General features: G+C 39.5%; 1 protein-coding gene across 1 annotated transcript in view; it reads right to left on the bottom strand.

Moving 5' to 3' along the window:
* uggt2 (UDP-glucose glycoprotein glucosyltransferase 2) overlaps positions 1 to 28,000 on the bottom strand; it is a 45,309-nt gene that overhangs the window by 12,305 nt on the left and 5,004 nt on the right. Inside the window, exons 6-31 of the mRNA XM_053328108.1 lie at positions 27,677 to 27,854; positions 22,141 to 22,237; positions 21,975 to 22,047; positions 21,694 to 21,794; positions 20,733 to 20,832; positions 20,213 to 20,273; positions 19,830 to 19,921; positions 19,506 to 19,656; positions 18,127 to 18,246; positions 16,921 to 17,006; positions 16,654 to 16,789; positions 16,234 to 16,365; positions 15,954 to 16,118; positions 15,418 to 15,541; positions 15,232 to 15,330; positions 12,881 to 12,975; positions 11,107 to 11,313; positions 8,270 to 8,401; positions 7,414 to 7,544; positions 6,971 to 7,066; positions 6,662 to 6,764; positions 5,715 to 5,794; positions 3,506 to 3,695; positions 3,186 to 3,344; positions 2,944 to 3,029; positions 28 to 112 (exon numbers count right to left, since the gene is read on the bottom strand). Of these exons, the coding sequence (XP_053184083.1) occupies positions 28 to 112; positions 2,944 to 3,029; positions 3,186 to 3,344; positions 3,506 to 3,695; positions 5,715 to 5,794; positions 6,662 to 6,764; positions 6,971 to 7,066; positions 7,414 to 7,544; positions 8,270 to 8,401; positions 11,107 to 11,313; positions 12,881 to 12,975; positions 15,232 to 15,330; positions 15,418 to 15,541; positions 15,954 to 16,118; positions 16,234 to 16,365; positions 16,654 to 16,789; positions 16,921 to 17,006; positions 18,127 to 18,246; positions 19,506 to 19,656; positions 19,830 to 19,921; positions 20,213 to 20,273; positions 20,733 to 20,832; positions 21,694 to 21,794; positions 21,975 to 22,047; positions 22,141 to 22,237; positions 27,677 to 27,854 (3,079 nt within the window). The remainder of the gene's footprint in view (positions 1 to 27; positions 113 to 2,943; positions 3,030 to 3,185; positions 3,345 to 3,505; positions 3,696 to 5,714; positions 5,795 to 6,661; positions 6,765 to 6,970; positions 7,067 to 7,413; positions 7,545 to 8,269; positions 8,402 to 11,106; positions 11,314 to 12,880; positions 12,976 to 15,231; positions 15,331 to 15,417; positions 15,542 to 15,953; positions 16,119 to 16,233; positions 16,366 to 16,653; positions 16,790 to 16,920; positions 17,007 to 18,126; positions 18,247 to 19,505; positions 19,657 to 19,829; positions 19,922 to 20,212; positions 20,274 to 20,732; positions 20,833 to 21,693; positions 21,795 to 21,974; positions 22,048 to 22,140; positions 22,238 to 27,676; positions 27,855 to 28,000) is intronic.

Genomic DNA, 28,000 nt, shown 5'->3' with positions numbered 1-28,000 from the left:
ATTGTCCAAACATGTAAACATACTCACCCTGACTTTGATGATCTTACTGTGAAAACTGTTAAGCACAACAATGACATCACCAGCGTCTGCAGGGGAATCAGTTCCATCATGCCTGAAAAAGTGCATAAAGTGATAATGTAATTACTATCACTGAGTGAAAATCAATTATTACTAAACTTGGACAAGTGATCTGCTCCTAGTAAGGCTAAAAGTAAAAGATAAAAATGATTAACAGTCAAAATGGCATTACTTAGATAAAATTGTAAATGACATACATTACTAAATACTAGCAAATCAATACAACCCCAAAACCTGATAATGACAATATATATAATCCCCACACAAAGAGAGGTATTCCTTTTAGACCATAATTAACAAGAGGTCAGTTATATATTATAGCAATCATATAGCCTATAGACTATGGCTATATATTTACTGACATAAAAAAGACAGATCAGTGGATAAAATATGAAAGTGGTAAACTCTCAAAGGTCAGTAGACTGAAATATATAATTTCAGTTTCTACTTGTCAGTAATTACATCTCTTGAAAGTCATTCGTTTATTTATCATTGTTTATTTCATTGATCATTTATTGTAATTCTTTATGAGTTAATATGTTTTTTTCATTATTGAGAACAAGAAAAAAAAGATTGTTGAAGAAATAACAGAAATTTGTTGTGTGTATGTGTTTGATTGACAGGTGTGGCAGCAGGGCCACAGAGATACAATATAAACAAACAAACCTATAGTTACGAGAACCCAGACAGACACCGTTCATGTCAGTAGAGTTCATGTCAAAAAGTGGCCCATGAACCTATTTTCATGAACCCAAGTTCTCCCTTTCAATTTTTACATTAAAGCTTTAAGACACTTTTTCATAAAACTACTGCAAATATAAATAGAAGCCTCATGTAAATCTCAACAAGTATGAACTGGATACAGTCCTAAAAAAACAAGCAATAAATAGTGAAAACATGCAGGCCTGATTCCCCCCCCCCCCCCCCCCCCCCCTCAATAAATTATATGGAACAAAACTGACCCATGGCTGAACTTAAGTGCTGATTTATAATTTATGTGATAAAGCTGACCAACTACTTCAGCTACCATCAGGCCAATCACGACAGTCCAATCATCTTCATTGTCACAATTAGCTACAGTGTATTATCAATCCAAGTATATACATACATAAATACAAACCAAACAGAGACTCAGATTTAGGTTTAAACTGTGTGAAAGGCTGAATGACCATAGTTGGTTGACATGTTTTAGCCACAGCAACAGCAGAGGACAAAAATGCATACAGTGTAGTCTGCTCTCATAAAGGAGACAACAGCAGCTAATGGACGGACCACTGACTGACATTTGCACACTTAAAAGTGGATACTGGGACAGCTGCCAGGGTCACATTCTGACCGTATTCATTACCCTAAGAATCACCTTACCATTATTTCATCCGTCCCTACTTCCCAGCCATACTGCATATACTGGTAGATTTAATGAGAAAGTCTGTGCAGTATTGATTGTGTAACACTGGCCTTTCACTGTAATTGTTTTAGGACTGATTTGCCTGGTGGAGAATGTGTTTTGGCAGATGGGATCTGCAGGGTCTGATGGTGAAACACCAGAGAGCAAACTTTAGGCAGGAATGAGGAATAGACTATGATGCACAGCAAGCCATTACGACCCCATTGCTTACTAAAGGCAAAAAACTAACCTTATCACTATGATAAATGCCCCCTCCTTACAGGACGCAAAGTACATTTTCCCCCTATGCTCAAGTGCAGCTTATGTTTTGCCCCCTCTGCTGTCACAAGTGCAACTCAGCCTTTAGGGTTTGTGTTAGAAAGCACCAGAGATCAATCTCTATCCCTGCTCTGAGGAGAGGGGAGCTGGCCGTCTCATTCATCCCTGTCAGGGCGAGGCGCAGCGGCAGCGCAGGGTGCAGTATGAAAACGCAGGCTCTGAAACTGGAGTGCACAGACACTCCCACTAGGCTCTGATCGGCCACCTAACCAGAGCAGAGTGCCGCTAACCACAAGAATAATGACACTGCCAAGGTGAAAAATGACATCACCTCTTATCTTCACCTGGAGGATTGGGGAATAAATCTTGGGTTGTCTGATATGATTCCAGAGGAACCGAGGGCTGTATGTGTCCTAAATCTTGTGTGAGGATGGCTAGAGAGGAAAGTATCTGTGATTGTAGGGACATGCAGAATGGTGCACTATGGCTGCACATGAGGACTCACATATATGAGTGGGATTTAAACCATTATCGCCTCGACAGTGAGGGATTACAGCTCTTTGTTATGTGACAAAGAAATTACAAGATGAGCATGAGATTCTTTGAAAAATAAGAATTCTTAAGAAGAAAGTACAACAGTACATTTTAAATTTATATTTTAAGTGAAAGTGCAGACTTACAAGGACAGAATCTTGTGGAAAACGTATCAAACCAACCAAAGCACAATAATGTTTCTATTTATCCGGGGAAATTAGACAACGCCAACGCACTCTGTCTAGTATACGCACCCTTTGACACCTACGCTGTCCTAACTAAAACACATTTTGCTGTTGATATACTGCAGTCTGATGCGGATGGCCTGGCAGGTGACCAGCAGAATCATACCTCCACTCTGTCTTCTCTTTAATAGCACCCCTTTCCTCCTACCTGTCTCTCTCCCCTCTGTGCAGAGCACAACTCCCTGCACTCATCAAAACCTTGAGCTGCTACAGTGTCAGCAGCTCTCCATGTTACCATAGTGATAGGTTTCATAGCTGCTTATATGAAATGGAGTGGTAACTGAAAACAACCTTGATGCTGAGCTATTGATGAAACTGCCTAATTAACATTACCTAACTTAAAACATGTTTTAATTAAAATCTATATAATAGAATGGGAAAGACTTCAAAAACAGTTGGTATTAACTGATGAATACTCACGTGAGGATCTGATAGATATCCTCTGATCTCCCTTTACGTAATCTCAGGGTCCAGGCACCAGGATTGGCTTTCAGCTGGAAATATCCCTGTTGTGGTTAAGACAACACAAGTCTGAGTATGTACTGTGAGAATACTATTCACTCTCATTTCCTTTTTCCTGGCACCACTGAATTAATACTGTGGTCATTAACCCTAATGTCTTATTCATAGCAAAACTGTATGGAGTTAAGAGGGCTGCTGACCAGGTTAGCCATGACAATAGTGTCATACATGAGTGGGTCCAGACTCATGCCCAGGGTAAACTGCAGTCCACGGGGAGGCTGACCAGTTGACAGGTCAAAGCAGTGGCCTTCCAACAGGAGGTGCTCCAGCTCATATTCTGCTGCCACAACTCCACTCACCTGTAAAAGTAAAATAAGTAAAAAGTAAAGAGTAAAATCACAAATTATGGAGCACAAAAACAAATAAGGGTGTGATTAATAAAAAATAACCCAACCCCTATTCAAGGGGAAAGGATAATGAGATAATTAAATTAGGTAGCAATGACTAAGGAGCAGGTTACCTCCTGCAAGTGGATGTTATCCAAGTCATAAGGGCTGCGCACAGCCTGCACCATCCAGCTCTCTGGTGTGATCATATTAAGTGTGAGAAGTGGAGATTCAGGGAGCTCCATGAAGCGAGCGACTGGTCCTGCAGACACTGTGTCGTTGGCCATGAAAGCCACGTCTGACTCCAAGACAAAGCGATAAAAGCTGCAAAGACAAGCAAACAGATATGATCAAAATGTATCTGTGCTTATCTGTAAACTGTAAATCAACATAACATTTAACAGTACTTGAAAATTGAAAGCGTTAAAACAGAGGAGGATATCCTTCAAGACTTTTATCACCGGACTGAAACTAGTCCCATCCAACAAATGCATTCCTCTCTTCAACAAGCACCAAAATGATGAGATGTTGTGCAGTAGTCTTCTTTCTAGGACAGGAGAGATGGGCTCTGTTGTGACAGCTGGGTATATACAATCTTTTCAAAGTGAGGAATCTAATATTATACTATTACTGCCAGTGTTCCTGTTCAACCAATACCAGAAATATATGCAGTAGCCTGCACACCAGAAATGTTCCTTTTCTCCATTATTACTCATAGCTGTCACAGGTGCTAGCGCCAGGCTAATCTTTATGCTAATTGCTTTTCTTCAGTGTGTCCTCTGACATCGTGGAGTCATAATAAGCATAGATAATGTAGAAGATGAGAAACATTACCAATGCTAATTCTTTTTATTTAGAATGCCTTTCTTATCCTCAAATGTGTGCCGTCATTTTGTTTTTTTTACAGGGGGATTTCTCTGAAGTTCATTCCATCCAGCCCGGCATCCGTGTTTCAGTGGAGAGCAGTGAGAGAGGGGCTGTTGACTCCAGAGTGAGACGGGGGGCTGCTACCACACCCCAAGGAGGTGTTGAGGGAAAGGTTGTAGTTAAGGAGGCAAAAATCCAGTTCACCAGAGGAAACGCACTGTATTCATTCAAGTGATTCCAATTTATGAGATGACCAATTCTCCACAAGAAGGAAAGTGAGAAAAAGACAATGAGCAACCCTGTGGTCTCTGCTGCGATCTTACCAGTGTGAGAAGTATAGCAGTGAATAAGATGAACCCACTGATGCAGAAAAAGATTCATATGTACCCAGTGACAGCAGTATCTCCAGGGTTGGGCTATGGGATTACCAAGCTTATGGCTCTACAAGGAACATGAATCAAGGATGTTGTAACTTGGTGCTATAAAACTACTATGACGAATACTACTACTGCTGCTGATGCTACTACTATTCTAAACTAGCCATTATTACTTCATGAAAGACATACATTTACTTTTTGTCATTAAAACGTTTTTCATAGGATTGTTTATTAAAAAATGACAACAAATATGTTCTGATCAGATATTTAGATCTCTGGCTTTTAAACACTTGCACTTCACACACGAACACACATTTTCAGTGGTTGAATATGAGAATAGTACCTTAAGAAAGCAGCCAGCAATGCAAAACCTTTCTTTTACAAAGGCTAGCGACATGAAATGTTGCTGCATTGTGCATTATGTGCCACTAGATCATTTCTGTAGCAGCTGGACTGCAGACATCCAGTGTATTTATCTCTCGTGAAGATATCATGAAGCCATTTGTGTCAATTACAGGCAATCGTCACTCAGGGGGACAGAAAGTGTGATGGGTTGAGGAAGGGGGTGGCTTGTAAGTGAATTGTGGGGGAAGAGATGTTTCTGTCAGTTCAATTCTGACTGGGCTCTTAAAGAGAGACCTCCAAAAGGTCATACTGTAAATTGTCTCCCCAAAGTGAGGATACATTTCTTGGAACATCTCTGCTATTTTGCACCGGAAAAAAACAACATTTGAGCTATTTCAATAGATTACCACAACAAATAATTGGACCCATTATGGAAGAAAGAAAAAAAAGAACACTGCCCAAATTACATAATGACTCACATTCACAGTGGTTAATGGACAATTTTAACTGCTTACTTTTTTTTCTGTTCGTTGCTGCATGTCTTGAACTGCAGCAGTGCAAGCTGTAAGCAATTTGCTCAGAGATGCAAGAGGAGGCCCAGAGCAATAAGGTGGTGTTATTAAGCAGATTGCATCTGTGCAGTATAATCTTACAAAGGGAAGGAGCGAGGCAGAGATGCTCAACCTACAATGGTCAGAGGATACACAAAAAAGCCAAACAGGGAAATTTAATTACTGTTGGAGCTAGAGCTTACCTCTTGAGGGGCATCTCGGACAACTTGGCCCTGCAATTCATAAACACCTGCAGTCTCACATTGACTACTTGACTGAGCACCTGCAGGAATCACAGAAGAAAAGACCCAGTTAGAAATCAGTAGCAAGGCAGAGGCAGCCCAGCAGAGAGGCAACTAACACAAGACACGAGTCTTACACTGCCCACTGCTCTTATTCCACTGAATTTTAGGACGTTCTCAAATGTCAAAGCATAGAAATTCATACATATTTCATGATATAACAGTGGTCTAAAAAACAATGAGCCAGTCGTCATGGGTGCAATGAGTTCCCTTCATCATGACCAGCTGTGATGTTGATATGCTCACATCATAATTTCCTCTGCATTCTGCAGAACACCACTGAAAACGCCCTGCAAACAACAGCTTCTGAAGGTGGCTCTTTCACTGGCTGTCTGAAAAGGCATGGTGAGTCATATTTTCATATTCACTCAAGTCATCAGCAGAACATGCCTCCAGCTAGAGGCAGCAGACAGCTGGTGGGCTTCAGTGAAACTAAGCCCATAAAAGAAAATGTTTCTAAATAACCGTATCTGGTCAAACTGGTAATAAATAAGCATACTTGTGTTGGTTCACAAAGAGCATATAAATCATACATACACAACAAAATAAATACCTTCTCTTTTTTTCCAGACCAATTTTACTGACTGCAAATCATTTAAAGGGGAGGAATGTACAGTATCTTCCAGGATAAACAATGTCCATAAAAAGGATTTCATCATGAAAGACTGGATCATATCATCAATATGAGCGTGGAAGAAAAAGAACACTTCTATCTGAACTTTTGGACTTTGCCTAGCCTTGTGTGTCTGTATCCTTCCTTTCAATGAAAGTGATTCTAGTGTGTCCTTGCTGGATTAGGAATCAATAGAGACGAGAGGAGAGGAATACGAGAGAGGAATACAGCTTACAATCAGCAGAGAGGACATCTTCTGCGCCTCCCTGGTGAGGGGGTCAACGATGGCCACCACATCATAGAACACTTCATTCTCACGCGGGGAGAGATGGAGTACACTGAGGAGGAGGACAGCATACCAAAGCGGATTCAGCAACACAAGGTTATACAACCCTTATTCAGCAGAACTGCAAATCAAAAGATTCGCCTTTCTGCACTGCTTGAAATGATGGTGTAGCAATTTTCAGATCCATTATAACAAAAGGAGAACGACCGCTTCCCTTTGAGACTGTAGGACAGTAAACAGAGAAAAAACGTTGCCCACCTGTGGCTGTCTTTGATAAAATGGACATCTCTTCTGGCCTCTCCTTTGGGGGCTGCAGTTAGAAGGGCATCAACTTTCATGACTAAGTCACTGGCCCTGAGGAGGGAGAACAGGTGTTAGCAGGGTCTGTCTATCATTAATTAATGATAGGCGTTAAGGGAGATGTCAAAATGTGCTCCTATAATGTGATGTCAAACTGTTAACAAGGCAGCCTCATAAATCAGTGAAGGTTACCTTTGAGATGAGAAAATTGTACTTTCTTAACTACAGAAAACCTGGTTTTGATTTAGCACACATGTTGGAGGCGTTTTTAATTTAAGGGGACAAAACTACTCTTTAGAATTCTGTCAGACAAACTTGTAACTACACAAACTAACAAACAAAACTCAGAAATAGACATTTTGTGTCAAATAACAATGCCTAAATAAAATACACAAACATACTGCTTTGGCTTCATCCCCATCTGTTTAACTTTGGCTTTGATTTTCTCTGCAGAACTTCTCAGTGTAATCTTCTCTAGCAAGTGGAAATCCTCCATAGTGAACTCCTCCTGCTCCTCAAACGGACCGAGGATCTAACGTGGAGAAAATAAAGCAGTCAGAACACAACTTTTCCAATTCTTATCTCAGCATGTATTATTCACTGTTTGCCAAGGGGGTGTTAAATGTAATGCGATCATAACACAGTGTTTTATTCACTTAAAATCATTGTACTCAGTGGTGCTGCCTGTGTTGTCTTCCTTTCTATTTTGGGAGTAGAGCCCTGCCACTGCAGCAGAGGAATGTAAAATGATATTAATTGTTAGTGCCATTTCAGAGGCTGGCCTCTTCATCCGTGGCTGTCAGCATAGCTACTGCTGAGACATCAGTCAACAGCTCTGTGCACACATACACGCGCCACACACACACACGCACACACACGCACGCACACACACACACACACACACACACACACACACACACACACACACACACACACACACACACACACACACACACACACACACACACACACACACACACACACACACACACACACACACACACACACACACACACACACACACACACACACACACACACACACAGTGCAGTTTGTGCCACCTGTGACCTTTGAGAAACAGACGTCATGCTGATTTGACAGTATTAAGGAAGCACTCAAAGAAAAATACTCCAAACAGTAGGATCTTACTCTACTGTTCCAAACAATTGCAGCAACATTTAACCCCGTGCTTTACCTTTCTAACAACCTTTCATGCAGAAAATCTAGGGATTATTATTCTGAAGAAACTGTTTATACCCGGCCATTGCTGATCACTGCCCGCTGTCCAGGACTCAGTTTCAGGACGTCTTGACAGAAGATCTGTTGAGTTTGGATGAAATCCACTTCCAGGGTGTTGAACTTTTTTTCAAAGGCATCTTTATCCATACCCTAGAGCAGAACAGCAAAGTTTGTTTAGGATGTTAGAAGAATTGATTGAACTGTTGACTTGCACATTTCTGAAAAAATTGTGATGTACTGTACAATCCAATAGACCAACTCAAAGACCTTTTTTTTCCCAGCTTGTCCAAATTGAGTGATGCATTGGCTTGAGGAATGATGTATGTGAGGAAGGAATTACTTGGTTATTCACAATATCATTGATACATTGCATCAGCATAATCACTACAGTTTTCAAACATAAAATATTTCAGCCAGAGGACCGAGCTGTCAGAAATACACATGTGTGAAAATGAGATTAATCAATTTGTAATTAATATAACAAACTCTTAATTAAACCTCAGCCATTTTTGTCTATAACAAATTAGGTGTGGGAGAGTGGAGGGTTTGTGGAGTCAGGTTATTAGTTTCTCCAACATTCTCTCCTCAGGAGAACAGGTGAAATACCAATAATGTCAGCACAATCCAGTCAGCAAGTCTGTCTGGCAGCCAATAATAAACTCATATCCCTTGACTCTGGGTCTCAACTCACACAGCCACCTCCTACCCATCTTTCCATTGTTATTTCCTGCCCATTCTCTCCACATTGTTTGAGGTAGGTATAACTGAAAGGACAGTTTGTTATGGTTGGTCCCCAATGTAAGCTGTGCTGTATGACTTGTTCCTAATATGAGAAATGGGAGCTATCCTATCCTCTGATTTGTTGATTAGTATCTGAGAATTTATTTTGGTATGTGCAATGCTGTGTGGGTGGATGCTGCACACTACAGCATGGTATCAGTGGCTGTAGACTGCTTAAAGTAGCAGAAAGATGGTCAGGCTTGACTGAACACATGTGGCTCACAAAACCATGAACAGTGGACAGGAGCTTGGTTATTCCTCCAGTCCTGGAGGCCTGGTATCCACCAGCACTTTTTAGTTTAAGATTCAGTGTGTGGAGCCCACCGTGTGCCGGCCCCTGCGACAGATCAAGTGGAACTGACAGTGAGTAGGCTGCTTGCCTCGGCATCCACAGGCTGTGGAGCATCCTGCGTGCTCTAAATGTATTCTGTTAGCTGATGTTCAGTAGAGGAATGAGAAGATGGGCTCATCAATCACAATTTTGCCAGACTGCGCACTTAAATCAAGAACACAGTGGCAGACAAATCTCTGCAAGTGGTTATATCCAACCTTTGTTTTCCTTGTTTTTACCATTATGCTCTTCAATTCTGCCTATAAATGTTTTCAATTATATCAGTGTAGATTAACATTCTTCTCAGTTCACTGAGATACATTTTGCAGAGATACACATTTTACTGATACAATCTAAAGGGGATCACCAACAATTCAATAACCCACCCCAAAGAAAACAACTTACTTACAACAAAGCACACTGTGGACCTGCATATCTTTATAAAATGAACCACAACAGACAATTTTATCCATATCACCCACCAGTGATGTGCCATATAATAATACCTGTTCTGTATTGCCCCTTCAAATAGTGTTTCCCACCCATAAAAATGATGTGCCCTGTAGTGTCCCCATCACTGTTGAGGTCAGAGTTTTGGATTCAGAAACAGTCGCATATTGGAAAACATTTTTTGTAAATCAAATAGACCATTTTCCCATCTAGATGGTTAGAAGAGTCTTTGAGGATTCATTAAATACCAGAACAAGCGGTAAGTAATTCTAAATGGCCCTCTGGATATTTCAAACAGTGACGAATAATTATATTATTAATTATATAGAAACTGATGGGCACCTCTCTGACCCCAATGTTCTGTGTACGCTACTACAGTAGAGGCACGAACTGGGACTACATTATGGATATGCATAGCAGAGATAACTAGTTACATTTCAGTTAAGTTTGTTTTTGGTTGAGGTGAGGGGAAACACATCGACAGACACACAGTCTTTGACACAAGACCTACAAAAATTGACATTGCTGCAATTCAGAGCAGCACGTTGCAACTTTGCGAAATAATAAATCATTCTCAGGATAATGGTGCAGTTTGCAAGTCAGTCGCAGTCCAGTGGGTACGTGTGAGGAAACAGTCACCACACAAGCAGAGAAGGGCTGACGGCACTGCCAGTCAAACTGTTGGTTTGTTAATCATCATCATCATTTTACCCAACACAGTCTGCACTCAGGTGAAGTAATAATGCAATATAAATACAATACAATATAAATACAAAAAATGTGTGTCACTTAAATTTAGGGCTGCACATCGTCGTCATTTTTTTGATACAAGGGTCAACACAATATCTGAATTTTGATACCAAACTATATTTTTTATCAAAACAAAACTCTGTTTTTATTATAAAAACAAGCAAAAGTTGCTTAATGTTAAATTTAGTTTAAACCCAAGCAGTCTTGGAAGAACTTTACCTAAATGACACAGTCAACAACAACAATGACTGTAAACATTTCTTACCAGCCTTTACTGCCGGTACAATTTTTCTTACTCTGTGACATAATAAAATACTGACATTCGAAATCCAGTCAAACTTAGACTTAATGTAGCCCTGACTTCATCTAGTATCATGAAGTCAGGGCTACATTAAGTCTTCTACTTTGATGTAATTGCAAAAACAGAAAATCTAAACAGCTTCCATTTGCTTCAAATGTGAAAGAAATGCAAATCAAATGTTTGGAATCTGATTATCTCTGAAGTGCCAACAAACAGACCTGCATTCCCTAATCCCTCCTTTACCTGCATCAGTAAGTCCTTCATCTTGGTCCCCTGCTGGAGGAGCTGGCTGCTCTGCTCTTTCAGGAGTTTTTGCACAAACTCTGCTGCAGCCTTATTCTTCTGGGTGAGGAGAGAGGCCCAGATAGCCCTGTATAGCACTGTGTTATCTTCGCTAGGCTTTCCGCTGGGGTTATCTATCACTCCAATGCGCACTCCAGGGCTCGACTTCTGCTTGCACACACACACACACACCACACACACACACACACACACACACACACACACACACACACACACACACACACACACACACACACACACACACACACACACACACACACACACACACACAGAAACTCAGCAGTGATCTAATTTACACACATATTCTCATATATCCACAGACTTCTATTCTACCAGTGAAGAATATGTTTTCCTAATGAACAGAAAAGACATTTTTATTTATTACACCTAATGTGTTTCATCTCTTTTACTGGTGTGTAAGGTAAAGGAATATGGTAATAGAGGTAACATACACCTACAGATAAAGTAGTAATTGTTTCAGTCATTATCTATAATTCAAGTCAAATGAGTTTTTAGAATGAGTTTTTTGGGGGAAACAATACATTTGAAAAAGGAAGTGTTCATCACCAAAAAGTTGTTACTGGATTCATTGTCTGTTATAACCTGTTAAACAAATACATTTATTTTTTTTAATTATTTGACTGTTTCATGTTGTTCATGCATAGAATCAATAATTTTTCCCCCACAAAAAACAATGAACACAAAACCTATACATTAGAAATGTAATTATTTTACACAATGAAAACTTTAACTTATAATCACATTATATAACATTATAAAAGGACCATAACATTTTACAACACTGAGAATTATAACACATTATGATCCTTGCAATTATGAAGTATTATGATACTTGACCTTATCAGTCATTATAAAATGTTATGTGTTATCATTCATTACTGTTATAAAGCATTCTGAATATGTATGAGTGCTTATAACTGAAGTAATACAGTGCTATAAGCAGATTGTAAAGCATTATAAGTATGTTTATAATGCATTACAGCCATGGGGGTCATATCATGTGTTCCCAAATACTGTTTACATTTTTTTAAATGCTGGCTCTAATGTTGGAATTCTAGACTTGATTAATCTGACTACAATAAGATCAAACGGGTTATTGAAAATACAGGCTTCAGACAACCTCAGTGCAATAAAAGTGATTGCACTTGTGACTTCCAATTAAGACTAATTGCCTAAACAAGGTTATAAGAGAACCTGTGAACAAGACAACCTGCTCAGTTTTGGCCTGTGTCTAATGCTCCACATGATAAGGAATTACCATAACAAGCAAGAAACCAGATTATGAGACTTCATACAGATGGGAGAGGGTACAACATCATCGGTAGGCTGAACAGAAGCCAAAACACAGTTGCAGCAGTGGTTGCAACATACAGGTCAACTTATACTACCAATTACAGAGGTTTTACACTATCTTGAGTTGAAAAACAGACAGGCAAGTGCTTCTGAGCACAAAACTGCCTGATAAAACTTTGCAAATTCTTCTTGGGTATAGTTTAAAATATAATAAAATTGTATTAAATAGACACAATTTGTATACTTTAAATTTCCGTGATACTGACCAGGGGTATAATCAGTTTTGTTATATACTTTGTTAATTTGTAAATTAGGCTTCCTAAAAGCATTGCTCATACAAACTAAAGGATGGGATGAAAGGATGAGTAGGAATGAACAGCACAGAATAAACGATACTCACCACATGTTTTAGAGCACTGAGCAACAATTTTCTTCCTGAGACTTTTTCAAAATCTCCTGCTATCCACATGGTCACAGCGCTCATCCCATCGCCATCTAAGACAAAAGAGCAACAACTCTGTATTACTCAATAATACAAACATATAACATGGCATTGCAATTTAAGAAGCATGTTAAAATACAATCTAACCAGTGTGAAGAAGATGAGGTAGAGCACATACAGCTCAGGGAGCAGTTGGACCAACAGCAGCCTAAGGCTCAGTGTCCATATAGCATTTTTTACTGGGCACCAGCATTTTTTTCCAATTCCCAAAGAGGAGAGCACATATGCGGCTGCTTAGAGAAAAAGTGCAGCACACAGCGTCTTTTCTGGGAGTGCTCTGACTTTTTTGTGCAGCCATTCTGAGCTCTTCTAGCTCTAAATCTCTCAACTTTTCAAAAGGCACTGATGTCATCACTATTGCTCCATTTCAGGCAACCAATCATATAACATGGGGCATTCTCCAGTTGATACTCATTGTTAAAATACAATGTCAAACAAAGAGATAGTAGTCTAAGAATAACAAATAGATATTAAAAAGCAAAGAGGCAATGCTAGTCTATCATACAACAGCCATTAGAGTGATAATATGTTGCCAAGATACCCATGTACATTACTTCATCCCAGCATTCCCAGTGCTTTTCTGCCAAACACACACCCTAACCTTCTCTCCTCCAAGAATGTCCTGATCATTTTCAGGAGAGAAACAGAGGACAATCTCAACACTTAGCTGAGAGAGTTTCAGCATGACAGAGTCAGTCAGAACAGATATCTGGATTACCTCAGTGAGGAGGTGAAGCAGCTGAGAAGTGACAGAGACAGCTGTAAGGCTGAGGTAGCAGCACTGAGACAGGAACTGCTGGAGACTGCTCAGTCTACAGGAGAGACTGAATACATGATGCTCTCTACCCACAGACATCCCTCAGAGCCAACCCTGCACCTGTCACCCGCCTACCCCTGGGAACTCAGCCCATCTCATTCAGCCAGCTCCAGCATACAGCACCAGTGGATTCAACTCCACACTCCACTGAGATTGCACAGGCACACAGAGGCAGAGGGGCTGAAATTATCCTACTCATGCACTCCAACAGGAAGATCATAGATGAACACTCTTCCCAAGACACAGAGTAGAGAAGATCTGGTGCCTTCACACCCAGAGAGGCCTGGAACTCTTGACCGTGGTTGAACTGGGATCTCCCAGTCATATTATTATCCATAGGCACCAAGGAGATGAATGACCAGCAGCCTGTCCCAGCCTGAGTACCTGTCAGTGTTACATCTCCTCACTTTTTGGTTATCAGTTCGCACACGAGCCAGAGAAGGGGTTGAGGACACACTGACGACAACGATCAATAGTAAATATGAACAGGCACAGCTCTAGACAACAGGGTGCCCTCTTTAAGATAAAATGATACTTTCCGAGTCGGCTAGTAAGCCTATGCGAGATTTTAAATTTCATCATCATCATAGTTTGTTTATATGTAGGGCCAACTTGGTATAGGAACGCCTGGAACAACTTCACAACATATTTAGAAGTGTGTTTAACACCATCCAACCCCACCTGCTGGTAGCCAAACTCGCTATCTTGCGCAAATCACCTCTCTCAATGTCAACTTTGACGCTTACGTGGCATTTAGAGAGAGTTGCTAATCCTTTAAAAGGGTCCTCACCCTGGTTATACACTGATATGAGAAGTGAGATGGAAAATGAAGTACAGTCATCTCAGTGAATGTTCAGTTGGTGCGAGAGAGGTGAGAGACCGGGACATCTGGCAGATAGCTGAGTATATTAGAAGAGAATTGTGCCACCTGTCATAGTTACATTCTCCCCAGTCAGTCAGTCACTGAGTTGGTCAGAAAAGTAGGTAGGCAAGCATGTTGGTCAGCAAGTCCACGGTGCAATCAGCCTTCACAGCCTTGGTGAGACAGCTACACTCAAGACCTTAGCAGTGAAATGTTGGCTCTGACGACCAGTTAGGCTGTTGGCCAAAAGCCAGTCAGCAGACCCAGCAATTACCTTGCTGGAGGCACAGCCTGTCTGCCTTAACAAAGGTCAATTTCTCACTTTCAGAGATCAGCAGAGCAGTGTAGGATTCATTTTGGTTTAGACATTGTTTATTTTACAGAGTTTCAACAAGTTAATGCACAATGATTGTTCCACTTAAGATGCAAATGCTGGAATAAGTTATTTATACTGCTGCGTGAACTCATTCAAACAAAGTCACTGTGGCACTGAAGATGGGAAGATGTGAATCCATCTAAAAAGGTGTATTATTGTTGCAGGAAGACATGAAATAACAAGGAAAGTCTCACCGCTGTTTGTAAAGTACTTCATTCTCTTCGCCATCACAGCAGTCTTGTCTCTGGAGTCGAAGAATGAAAACATTGTTGTATCCTCCCAGTCATCTACAACTAAAAAGCAAGAAAGAAAGCAGTTTTACAAAATGGCAGCAACAAAGAAAATGAATTGAGTAGTTTAACATAAGTTGCAGGAGTCACCTGGGCTGGCAGTGAAGTCGAGGTACTTTCGGTCTGTGCTTAGAATAAGAGGGTTCATCCTGGGAACCACATTGGCCTGCTCCATTATATAATCCACTACGTCTGTCCCCTCAGTCAACTGACCCTGTAGAAGAGAGACAAGAGGGACAATAGCGATGTCTCTGAGTACATCAATCCATGAGGACATACTGGATCTTTGGTACACTCTACATATGAGCAGATAACATGATTTGAAGTGCAAACATCTTAAAATGTCATACACTTCATAGCAAATAGCTATTTATGATATTGTGGATGATTCTTTACTTTACTTTTCAAAGAACATCAACATTAACCCCTAACTCATTGAAATATTACTTGTATGCACATTTAAAAATGAAGAAAACTATCATTAGTTCTAATCTTGAATTTCTGTTTACTTCTATTCACTTGTGTATATTAATATAAATCTTCGACTCTATGGCACCAAAAAAAGGAACTTGCGGGAACAGTGTGGAGGTTGAATATAAAGACCTTTCTACACAGTCATGTTATACCATAAAAACTGCTCTCTGGAAGGTAGTGGTGGTGTCCATTATGTGCTGCAGGATGATGGTCTCCAGCTCCTCTGGATCCATCTCATCTGGGCTCAGAGGGACTCCGTTAAATAAAGCCAGAGGTAGCGCACCCAGGCCACTCTTTTTGTAGAAGAGGGCACCGTCCTGGAGTGCACAGATATTGACGTCTCTTTATTTTACGTATTTATTGTAAATGAATAAGAAATAATTGCTTACAATGAACACAAAACAAAAAGTAGAAACTATTTCATTTCCTTACCTTCCTTTTATCATCATACTCGGACTCAACACCTAGAATCCTTTCAGCGTTGGCTTTAGGGAATTTTCTCTTCAGGTATGTGGAGATTGTATCAACAGACAGCGTCTCTCCTACATCTACTTTGTTGTACAGCTGCAAGAGAGAGAGTGGCAAGTCAGATCAGATTTGATCATCACTGTCTTCAAATCCCTACCACTGTCAATAATTTCTAACTGTATTTGAGAGAGCTGACGCCACAGGCAAAATCCCACTGAATCATCTAGTCCAATAATGTCTCAAACAGTGGGATAACACTCAACACGGTAAAAACAACTGACTTCTGAGGCACAAAGAGATAGGAGATGGCGAGAAGTGTGCTTTAGTCATTCTTCAAGAAGTGCCTGCTAAAACAACAGAGATTTATTCGTGTCATATGCTTACCGAGACCATAGACAGCAGAGCCTGGGATACATCGTACTCGTCTGCAATGTAATTCAGCAGTCGGTAAAATCCAACCCCCGCATCTGAGAAGCCATCAATCTCATCTTTGGTGTTGACAACAAACACAAATCCAATTCTACAGAAAATGGGCAAAAAACAAGTATTCAATTTGCAGGTGAAATGAAAATCACTGCCTTGTAAAGATTATAAATGTTAAAAGTGGACCATATAAACAGCTGTAGAGGTGTGAGAAATAACAGTACCAACCTCAGGGGGATCTTATGCTTGTAGAAAAGCTCTGCTAGTTTCACCAGCTCAACACTTTCCTCCTGTACTGGATCTAGGAACATTACCTAACAACATAGGAGTCAAGAAGCATTTACAAACACATTATTGATAGAGTTTTGATAAAGAAAAAAAAAACAGTTTCAAATCGAGGGCATATTCATTATTCAAAATGTACTGTGTATTCTCTCTTTTTACATACAGCGTTCATAAGTATTTGTCTATACTCTCTCTATAATTCACTTCGAATCTCTTCTCGCAGCTCTCTCTCAGTTATTCTCACACTCAAAAGGCACTAATGTTACTAAAACACTTCATCAACACCTCAGAATCAACTCTTATGACATTTCACTTCCAACAAGAAACCTTTGTGACTCATAACACACATACTTTAAAAAACACTATTTAATTAGTGAAATTGCACTGAGAGAAAGTCTTTCTTGCTTCAGTCACACAACCACAGTCTGATCTGCTGGCCACTGAAGAGCTCTACTGCAGTAGTTGGGGTAAATGTTCTTTAAACTTTTCAACTTTTCAACTAGGATCACCACTGCCCCAATCAATATTCTCTATCACTACTGAGTAGCTTTTATTCTACAATTTAAAAAAGTCTCCTCTTTACTGCATGGACTGTGCTGCCTTATAGTATAATATGTTGCAGAAATTGTTCAGAAATGCTGCAATATGCTTCAGCAGTCCTTATAATGCAAAATAAATAAAAGTGTATATAGTCACAAAAAATACATGAATATGATAGGTACAGGTATAGATATAAAGCAGTGCTAGTCAACCCTGTCTTCTGCATTTGGCCATGAGTTCTCATCAACATCACACCTCATGTCCTCTCCTCCAATACACCTGGGACAGAATTTTTTCGCACGGCTGACACAGCCCTGGCAATCTCCTGCAGATATGTTCAGTCCTCCAAGAGGAGACGTTTGATCATGTAGGTGAGTGAAGCTTTATTTATATAGAACTTCTTAAAACACAGTGGTACTCAGTGCTTCACATACAAACAGGCCAAACCAAAAAAAACTGATGAAAGAGAAGATGAAAGTGTGAATTAAAAGTTTGAGAATCACCGAAGACATGATTTAAACAATTTTTTGCAATATTCTTAGTTGAATTTCTTGAGTTTAGTGAAATGCTGGTCAAAGATGATACCAAGATGTCATTTTGGAGACTCACCAGGTTAAATAAATTGCGTCGGATCTGCCGAATGACTCCAGGAAAGGTGGCTCTCAGGAGCTCCTGTACACCTGTTGGCCAGCTGTGGTACATCATGTCATTCTCAATGTCGTTTACCCACTGAAAAGCACATGAAACAATGAGGATTGTGAGAAAATTATGACATGCTGGGCCTGATTTACTAAAGATTTGTGTGTGTAAAAACATGTGCAAACTTGACATCACCCGCAAAAAATGTGCAAGCTGATCTACTAACACAGCGCACTGAGGTTTGCGTCTTTCAACTGTGTAAGATAATACGCGCTGTGCATTTAGCACGTTAATGAATATGTAATGTGGCGCGTTTCAACCCCAGTGTGCAAAATACAGGGAGGAGAAAATGCAAATATGTTATTTAGTACACGCATTGTGATTTACCAAACCTGAAAGTCATTTTGCTGACGGAAACTGTGTATATAAATAATACCTTTGAAGGACAGGTATTAACTGGCTGCGCACTGCACACAGATGGATTTTTTTCCACCTGTATTAATAATTTTGGAGTGGAATTGGAGTCAACAGAATTGACTTTGTCACAAATATTCTCCCATATATCAGTTTTTCTTGTAATATTTGTTTTTGTTATAACTCAATATATTTGTTAACCTCTTCCACTAGAACCTGATCACATTTCATTTTGTGCATGCAGCTTTCTGCTCGTTCAAACTCTCCATTAAGAAACACCAAACCCTCATTTAAATACTGCTGTCTCCACCCTGTTGCACCTGTTTTCATTTACGCAGTTATTCTTAGTAGATCACCTGCAAAACGCACGCAAACTAAACGCACAATCTATTGCACTGCAAACACAATTTAGTACCCTTTATTTGGGAGCCCTCTGACTGGTAAAATGGTGATTCATATATTTTGACTACATTTCCTTTTTCACATGTTCAGTAATTATAAAGCTGAAGTGTTCAACATCAGAAAAAGTTATCACGTATAGTTTTTTTATGATGAATGACCAAAATCACAGCTGCAAAATTATCCATAATTTGTGGCCCACGGTCTCTCTTTGCAACTCAAAAGGCTCCCAACAGTGCAAACATTTGACACACTATGATTATCTCTCCTTCTGAGGACAGCTTTAATATCTTCATTTCTTTGGCTTTTTTTAGTACCTAGAATATTAAAATAGCCGGAGGTGCTAAAATGAAAAAAATGCAAGTTTTTAATTTGATAGTTTTTCTTGGCCAACTTCCCAGTTAATAACTGAGGTTTTTGGCAGGCTCACGAGCCTCGCAATAGCCTGATGACTGATCCACTAATTCACACCCTGGTGTGAGTACACAAAGAAAAAATAAATCGCCAGTAAAATAACGCTTTTGGACAGGACTCACCATTATAGATGGATGTCTGATATCTAGGGCATAACTGTCATCTACAAGGTTTACAGGTAATCTCAGCAGCGTGCCCTGATGCTCTCCTTTAATGCCAAGGTTATGAAGACCCTCCAAGACCCTGGCCTCTCCTCTGAGGATGTCCAAAATGCTATAAATACAAAATCACAGGTTCGTTTTTTATACACCATAGTTGTGTGGCAGTGGCTTCAAAATGCAGAAAACTTTGATCTTGTTGAAAAGGATAACTGAGCCAATGCATGGGTCTGAGGTTTCGTGGGGAGAGCACAAGCAGACTACTACTCCCTCCTGCTGTGTCCCCACCTGAAAGGATTGTGAATGTCCAAATCAATGTGCAGTCCATTGATGAAGAGCTCCCCGTCTCCTGGGTGAACGCCAACGGTTTCACTGAGATGCTGCAAGAAAAAAGTGTTAGTCGACTGCCGAAATCCCCTAAATTCTACTTTAAATGCCTGATTTTTCATATAGAAAAGGTGTCAAGAGACTACAGCAGTAGGTACAAAAGACACAGAGACAAGGAGAAAAGTAAGAATAAAATGTCTTGACTGATGTTCTTACGGAAGTTATTTCAGATACAGATTAGAAACTCATTCTCTGAAATAAAACTTGTGCATTGCTGTCTTAATTGTGCTATCAAACAAAACCCCTTTGCGCTGTCATGTGGGACACTACTTATGATATCGCACCTTTTGGTTCTCCTCAATTTCTTTTCTCATTTCCTGCTTTACGGCCACTCTTGTCAGTGATCTGTGGGAACAGTAAAACATGTACAGTCACCATCAGCTTTTACCACATCCCCAGTCGGCAGTAAAATGCCAGTTTTAATCTCCAAAAACCCATGGGCCCACAAGATGGTACATTTACAGTCAATTCCCTGTAAACACCCGACTCTTACTCAGCAGTTTTTGCTGTTATTACAAGCTGCCCGAGCCAAAACAAACAGACATAAAAAAAAATAAAAAAAAAAAACTGATTAGAACTGTGCATTAAAGGTGAATTTATTGTGGAGCTAATGTCTATGTGGAAGGAAGACTAATCATGCTCAAACAAAGGGGTTTAAAAAAGCACATCTGAGGTGAACTTTAATAAAAGCATGTTTGTGGATGGATTTACACATTGGGACACTGAGTAGGGCTCAGTAAAAAAAAGCATCATTTGAATGTTATCAAATGGGTCAAAAAGAGGAAATAAGATGAATTTTCTAACCTGGCTTTGCTTGGAAAGTTCTGACTGATATCTCGCATGAGCTTCAAAGCATCAAACTTTGGCACGGACAAGATTCTGGCACCTGCTTGGAAGCTAAGATCTGCAGAGAGATAAAAAAAATGATGAAATCAAAAACAATTATACATCTACAAAAACAGACTATGTTTAGACAAAACAAATCCATGCAAGAAAATCAAAGGAGAGGTTTACCCAACTATAACACAGCATTACTGGCTGTGGTAACATTTCACAACTGTTGTTAAAAACAGGAAAAAATATTCACTTATGCTGTACTCAATTATCAGTTTAGCAGGTGCTAATCGGGGTGTAAGCCAATGCGACTAATTGTTGCTGTGTCTGTGTATGTTAAAATAGCTATGTTTGGATTTACACTGGAAGTGGTGTATAACAAACTGTTATACAAAAAAAGTTTTTAAAAAGTTGTTTTTTTTAAGCTGTTTTCATTTATACTCCTCACACATATATCCATAAGTTTCACTGCCAACAAAATACATGATACGATATTTTAACTATGAATCTGAATTGATCAAATCATAAAGCAAGACTTATAAATAAAGCTAAATAAAGTCTAAATAGAGCTGAGCATTGTTGAGTAATTGGTCAAGTCAAGTCTGCTCTGGGTCATGCTGCAACATTTCTGAAGTTCTGTATGTAATGGGAGGAAAAATAAATCAAATAAAATAGATATTACTGCATTCTGCAAACATTATGCTGGTTTTTCATATATGTTCAGAGTATATGTTTTATGCACATATGTACAGTATGTTTACACCTCGACTTGCTGACAGTACAAAATGAAAGCACTGTAAGCCACAAATATACTATACTAAAGTTCAAAGCCAAAACAAAAAAACTAAATGACACATTACAGTCATATAACATCCAGTTGTACTGATTAAATCTATTTTTTTGCAATCATTAAACAACAGAAAACTGATACCTTGCAGTTCCCACACTTTGAGAGGCGCCATGTCATTGGTGCTTTCCTGGAGATGTTTACGAAGCTCAGCGAGTTGCTCTTGGAGTTCAGGGTGAGATTTCCTCAAGAGAGGTGGAAAAAAAGAGTGAAGATATATAATACCGCTCGGATTTCTTGTTTTCTTTTCATCAACTCACACAAAGCACAGTCAGAGCAAAAGATGCCCAGCAGCAATAACAGAGAATACAGGAGATTAAAAACAATCGCCATGGCAATTAACATGTTACAGTTTAGCTACTTACTTTAATTTCCCAAAAAGGAATCCTTGGACATCGTCATTATCATCATCCTCAGGATTTAGGACTGTCTTTGAATCTATAAAGAAAAAGCAAAAGCAAAAGATTAGTGTTTTATTTCTTTGGACACAGCAGGGTCCAGTACACAATATTTTAGAAGTCACCAACTGACCTTTTACTTTGGTGTCATCCACAGCTTTGTATTCTGTGCTTTTGATAGCCAACTCCACACCATACCCAGATAAAAGCATCTTCTGAGGCTTTGGATTCTGCAGCAGAGAAAAGCAGAGATGAATAATGGCTTAGATGTAAAACAGTGAGTTTGTGTCTATGTTCATGTTACTGTCAGAACTAAAGTGATTACAACCGTCAACTATGCATTTTAGAACAGTCTCAGGGAATATCTTTTCTCCTATACACACTTACTTTATGGCAAAATTATATGTGAACATTCCTTCTAATTAGTTTTGGTTAAGCTGACTCAGCCACACCCATCGCTAACATTTTATATCTCCACTGATAAACTGTAGTAGAGTGGATCCTACTGAAGAGCTCAGTGACTGACAATGTGGTACCAGATGCCTTTTTTTTCCAAATGAAGCAAATTGAATATGACAATTTCAGCTCAATGAAACTGTGAAGGGTATCCTTTTAAATGTTCTGTCATTTAATAGACTAAATAATTAACAGATTGAGAAAATTATTCACAGATTAACCAGTGGTGAAGGTGAAAATTACTGTCAGTTGTACTTATCTGAATTACAAATAACTGAGCAAGTAGTCACTGTTGGAGCACCATAATAGAACCATCATTTATGTAAAGATGAAAATTTATACTGTGGTATGAAAATCTTAAAATTGTATGTTTCACTTCCAATTGTTATGTAATTGCACTACCAAATCCATATCTTATTAATAATGAGCTCTGTTGAGCTACTTTGTTTTCCAAAACCTAATAACCTGAGCAAGGATAAGTTAAAGTATAGCTAACTAATGAGAAAAAGAAATGCCCTGATGAAATGGTGTCTCTTGCTTAAGGTAAGAGTTAAATGGTGCAGCTAGTGTTATTGTGTATTTTACTCATTTTCAAAATATGCCATCAAAAGACCAAAACCAATATCTGTCTCTCAATACTTTCAGACGTTCTTTCCCAGTCTCAGTCTCAAGCCCATTTAGTCCTGCTGAAGACATAAATCTTTTAAAAATGACACTTTTTTCAGTAATTTCCTCAAACAGCTGGGCAGTGGGCACTGTGGTTTTTGGCAAATGTTATGAAACCACGTGCACAGTGCATTTGTTAGGTGCTTTTTTTCAGCTGCAGAATAATATGCAGTTGGACCAATAAACTGTGTCTCACTATATGACGACGATGAGTTTGGCTGATGCCAGGAGAATGCTACCAGTCTGAATGCTTTGTTGTGGTGGTGGTGGCAGTGTGGGTGGTAGGTAATGTTAAAACATTAGTAAGAATGCTTCACTAACCTGCATAGACTGATTGACTGAGTATGAGCGACTGCTAGCCAGGCCTTATCGATCAATTTATTACATATGGGTGTAATGTTCAAGAGATCACAATTTTAGCCAGTGAGTGTCTCATATTAAAGTAGCTTTTTTTGAAATTATTTTTCAATACTACATTCAGTGCAAGCTATGAACCATAAAATGCCTCTGCACTGGGAACAAAAAGCAAGCAACTGCCACAAACAGCAGCAGATTCACTGACATCCAACCTTGACCCTAATATCACCAAGATTCAAAGCACTGCCTCAGCCTTTCACAGGCACAATCAGACTTTTACACCCACACACCTTGTTTTTCATCAGCACATCTCAATGAAAAATACAGTTTATTACTTCAAAGGTATGTGTTATCACAGATTTTCAGTTTTTCACAGGTATGTGTTAGTTCTTCTCTTTAACACTGTTCATAATGCAGTATGGTCTGCTCAGTCAATCATTCAACAATACAACAATGACAAACATTCATTGGTTCCTGGTTCTCAAATGTACAGATTTGCTGTTTTTACAGTTTTTTATGATTGTAAATTGAATATCTTTAGGATTGTTGGTCACACAAAACTAGCAATTTGAATCAGTTTACTTAATTTACGTAATTTAATAGACTACACAATTGAGAAAGTGATAGATGTGAAAATTACTATTAGTACTGTACTTCTCTCAATCAGACTAAAAGGAATAATATTTCACTGTGGAAACACTGTAATAGAGTCATCATTTGTGTAAAGAAAAAAGCTGATATTGTGGCATGAAAGTCATAAAATTGTATGTTTCACTTAAATGTGTAGTAAGCGATAATAATCCAACACATTTTTTGTCAAAATCACCAAATCTCTCCTCACTATCCGCTAGCTGTCCCATCTAAGTGCGCGCTGAAAAAAAGTCCGGTCTCAATCATAGACTGTATAAAAGGTCTCAATACACAGCCTGGCTCTGAGATTCAGCAGATAAATATGTGGCTCGGAGCGAGCCAACACAACAATGCTCCAGCCAATCAGAGACAGGGAGGGAACGTTCATGCGCGTTCATGGTCAGAAAGAGAGGGGAGGGGGAGGTTACGTAGTGTACGCAGTCAGAGCGAGAAACGTCTGGTACAAACATAGTGGAGAAGGAGAGTTGACCGAGAAACATCCAGAGGAGGAAGTTAGACGAACAAAACATATAAAAGAAGGACTTTGACCAGACAAGGACCCGCGAACACATCAGTGTGGTTTTCTAATTGCGGAGGGACCGACAAAGACCCGGCGGAGGAGCGGAGAGTGAAGGCGGACGCTTATCTGCTGGACAGGTGAGTAACATCAGCGCTGCTTCACATAAACTGTTACGTTACCTGCTGACAGTTCACCGTCTAGTTAGTCAGGATATGCTGTTGTTGTGTTGTTAGCTGTAAAGTAGCAGAGTTGTTACTACAGCTGTTTGACGCTCTGCACGTTAGCTTCGCAGCTAACGTTAGCATCGTGCTAAGGTAACCTACAACGTAGCTGTTGTGTTGTTGCTCGCTGTGTATCTGGTGTTTGTTCACTGCTTCAAAGTGTTTACAGTCATGAAGTCTCATAAACACAGGTTTGCTATCACACTAATCTTACATGAGATTGAGACGCGGTCTGGTGTTAGCCAGGCTAGCCACCTGTACTATCAGAGCAATACATGCTGCTATCTAACCAGTGTTGCCAGGTGGGAAATGTAGGATTATCGTACCAGAGACATAAAATTATCGTATTTTGAGGGAAATTATCGTACACCCGTCATAATCAAAATAACAAGTCTATGGATGCGCTATATAGTCACTCGAGTGTTGAATAGCATCCAACAGGCACTCACGGCTTTGCGTTGGTACGGAATGGATGATTCATCAGCAGCCCCACAGTTGCGTGAGGCTAACGTGTCCCCCATAAACAATGACGGGTGGGAACTAATGAGCCAAATCATGAGGCCTGGAGGCCACCCACTGTTAGGAAATAGACATAGCACCAGGTTTAAAAGGGAAATAGTATTCATGATAACTGACAAGAAAATAAAGATCTGGTTTCACATATTGAAATTTTATTTTCAGAGAAACAACATTGTCTCTGTCATCAAAATGACAACAATTCATAAAATAAACAAAAACTGCACTTATGAAAACTTAAAAGTGCCTGCACCAGGTTCTAACTTAAAATAAAGTGCAGTTCTATGTGATTTTTTGTTTTATGTTCTGTTCTGAACATAGTAAGGCAGCTAACATATGCTGACATGTTGCAGGAATGTCAAAGACTGTATTTCTCTTTGCTATGCTGCTTAAAACTCAAATAAAGATATTGTGGAAAAAATAAATAAAATAAAGTGCATATATAACCTGGCTATATAATAACCTGGAAAAGAGGTAACCAAGATAACAAATTAATAGTAAAAAAAAAAAAAAACAACACTCCAAGGGGTACATGTTTTTTTCCTGAGTTGTCTGTCCAGTCTGTGTCAGTCTCCGTCTTTGGCAGTTTTCTGAATGAAATGTTTTGTGCAGTTTTTGAGTCACTAAATATGTCCTTGATAACATCCACCAGATGGTCTGTGGCCCTCATTGCGATGTTGTGCTCTGCTAAAAACCCCGCCAGCTTGACCAGCTTCTCCTTTTCAGATGTTCTTTGCAGGCATTGTGTTATGGATTTTTGTGTTGGAGCTAATATCTTTTCTTTCTCTTTGTGTTTTTTTTTATTTGTTGTGGTTTTTTAATACAGTTATTTCGGCCACCAGCTCTGTCTTGCAGCAGCGACAAAAAGCTTTGCTTTCGAGCCTGCAACAGGTCTCAACCACCCGGCAAATTGGCTCTCCCACTCTTTTCTGTAAGTTTGTAGGCGATGCTGCTTACTTCGACTCTGCCCCGCCGTTTTTTTAGCCTCTCCTCCTCCTCCTTCTCCTCCTTCTCCTCCTCCTCCTCCTCCAGGTTCTTTCATTTTCTTTTCCGCGCTTCTCCAGACCGGGCCGAGCCGTCTGTGCTTCTTCTTCTTTTTTTTTTCTTTTTTTTCTTTTCCTGGGGCGGGCGCAGCGGACTATTCAGCCAATCATTGCCGTTGTTCTGAGGCAAGCTCACATTTAGAAAAGCACGATTGGCTTGAAATTTGTCACATGGAAAGAGATGCCTTCAGGGTTCACAACAAAAATCCGACAGACAGTTGCGACAGGCTGATTACAACCGATTACAACCACACATTCACTGAATGGTCAAATGATCATATTTTTGGCCTTTTTTGGGATTATTGATCGTACATCGTACAGAGGGCCAAATTATCGTACAAATACGATAATTATCGTACACCTGGCAACACTGTATCTAACTGAAGCTTGCGCAGTGGTTATGTCCGTTACCATGACAATGCACGTCCATGAACTTCGGGGATGGCGCACGTACAACTTTTCTCCTCGTTTTCCCCCACATCGCTTACTATACCTTTAATTGTCCAATTAAATCTATAGCATTAATTATCTATAACTTGTTAAAGGTAAGAGTTAAAGGGTGCTAATATTATTCTGGATTTTTCTTGCTGTCAAAACGTCCCATAAAAACACCAAAACCAGCATAGTATTAATCTGTCTCTCAATATGATTTTTCTTCCCCTGTCTCTGGCATTCAGTCACAAACCCATTCAATCCTGCTGAAGACATAAATCTTTGAAAACAGGTCACAAATTCACATTTTTTAGTAATTTCCTCAAACAGCTGGGCACTGTGGATTTCAGCAAAGCTTTAGCAAATGTTATGAAACCAAGTACACAGTGCACTTGTTAGGTTCTTTTTTCAGCCACAGATTAATACACATTTGTTGTACCAGTGAGTATTTACGGCAATAGGATGTTGTGTACGGGACTGATTTAAAATAAACTTTGGTGCCTCGTGTTCATTTTAAAAGAACATGTCACTTAAAGAACATGTCACTCAGTGCAACAGTGTGGCTCAGTTGCATGATTTTATTTGTTTTTTGACAACAGCAGATGTCATTGGGATAGGATGGCACAGAGGAAATAGGTTATATAAAGCTCTGGCTGTACAGGCAATACTTGTCAGTTGGATAGATTTGTTGTTCATGGGTTTTGTTCACAATAAGAAAAGTATTGCTAGTTTTAACATTTTAAAACTTAACAGAGTAGAAAAGCAAACCACATTATTATTTAAATGGCATTTGGTCAGTAAAACATAATTTAAATCATTATTACTCACCGCTACAAAATGTCGCAGTACATATATAAGCGTGCCCTCTTCAGCCTTCTCTGACAGCACTTTATGAAAGGAGGTGAACTTCTTCGTTCCAATCTCGGCATAAAGGATCACAACTGGCACGTATGTTTTATTGACTCCTGGATATGTATGATCATTCTTGTATAAATATGGTTTTGGCCTGCAAGCATTTGAAAATGTTGTTTAAGACATTTCAGAGAGAAAATATTTGCAGTAAACAACAATTCTATGTTCATCATAGGCAAAATGCTGCCAGCGAGGCTGAGATTCCAACAGTGAATTAACTTTGAAAAAAACTTCCAGTTA

The sequence above is a fragment of the Scomber japonicus genome, chromosome 11, assembly GCF_027409825.1.
Source record: "Scomber japonicus isolate fScoJap1 chromosome 11, fScoJap1.pri, whole genome shotgun sequence".
NCBI lineage: Eukaryota > Metazoa > Chordata > Actinopteri > Scombriformes > Scombridae > Scomber > Scomber japonicus.
Note: the sequence above shows the minus strand (reverse complement) of the source record. Positions and strands in the feature narration are given on the sequence as shown.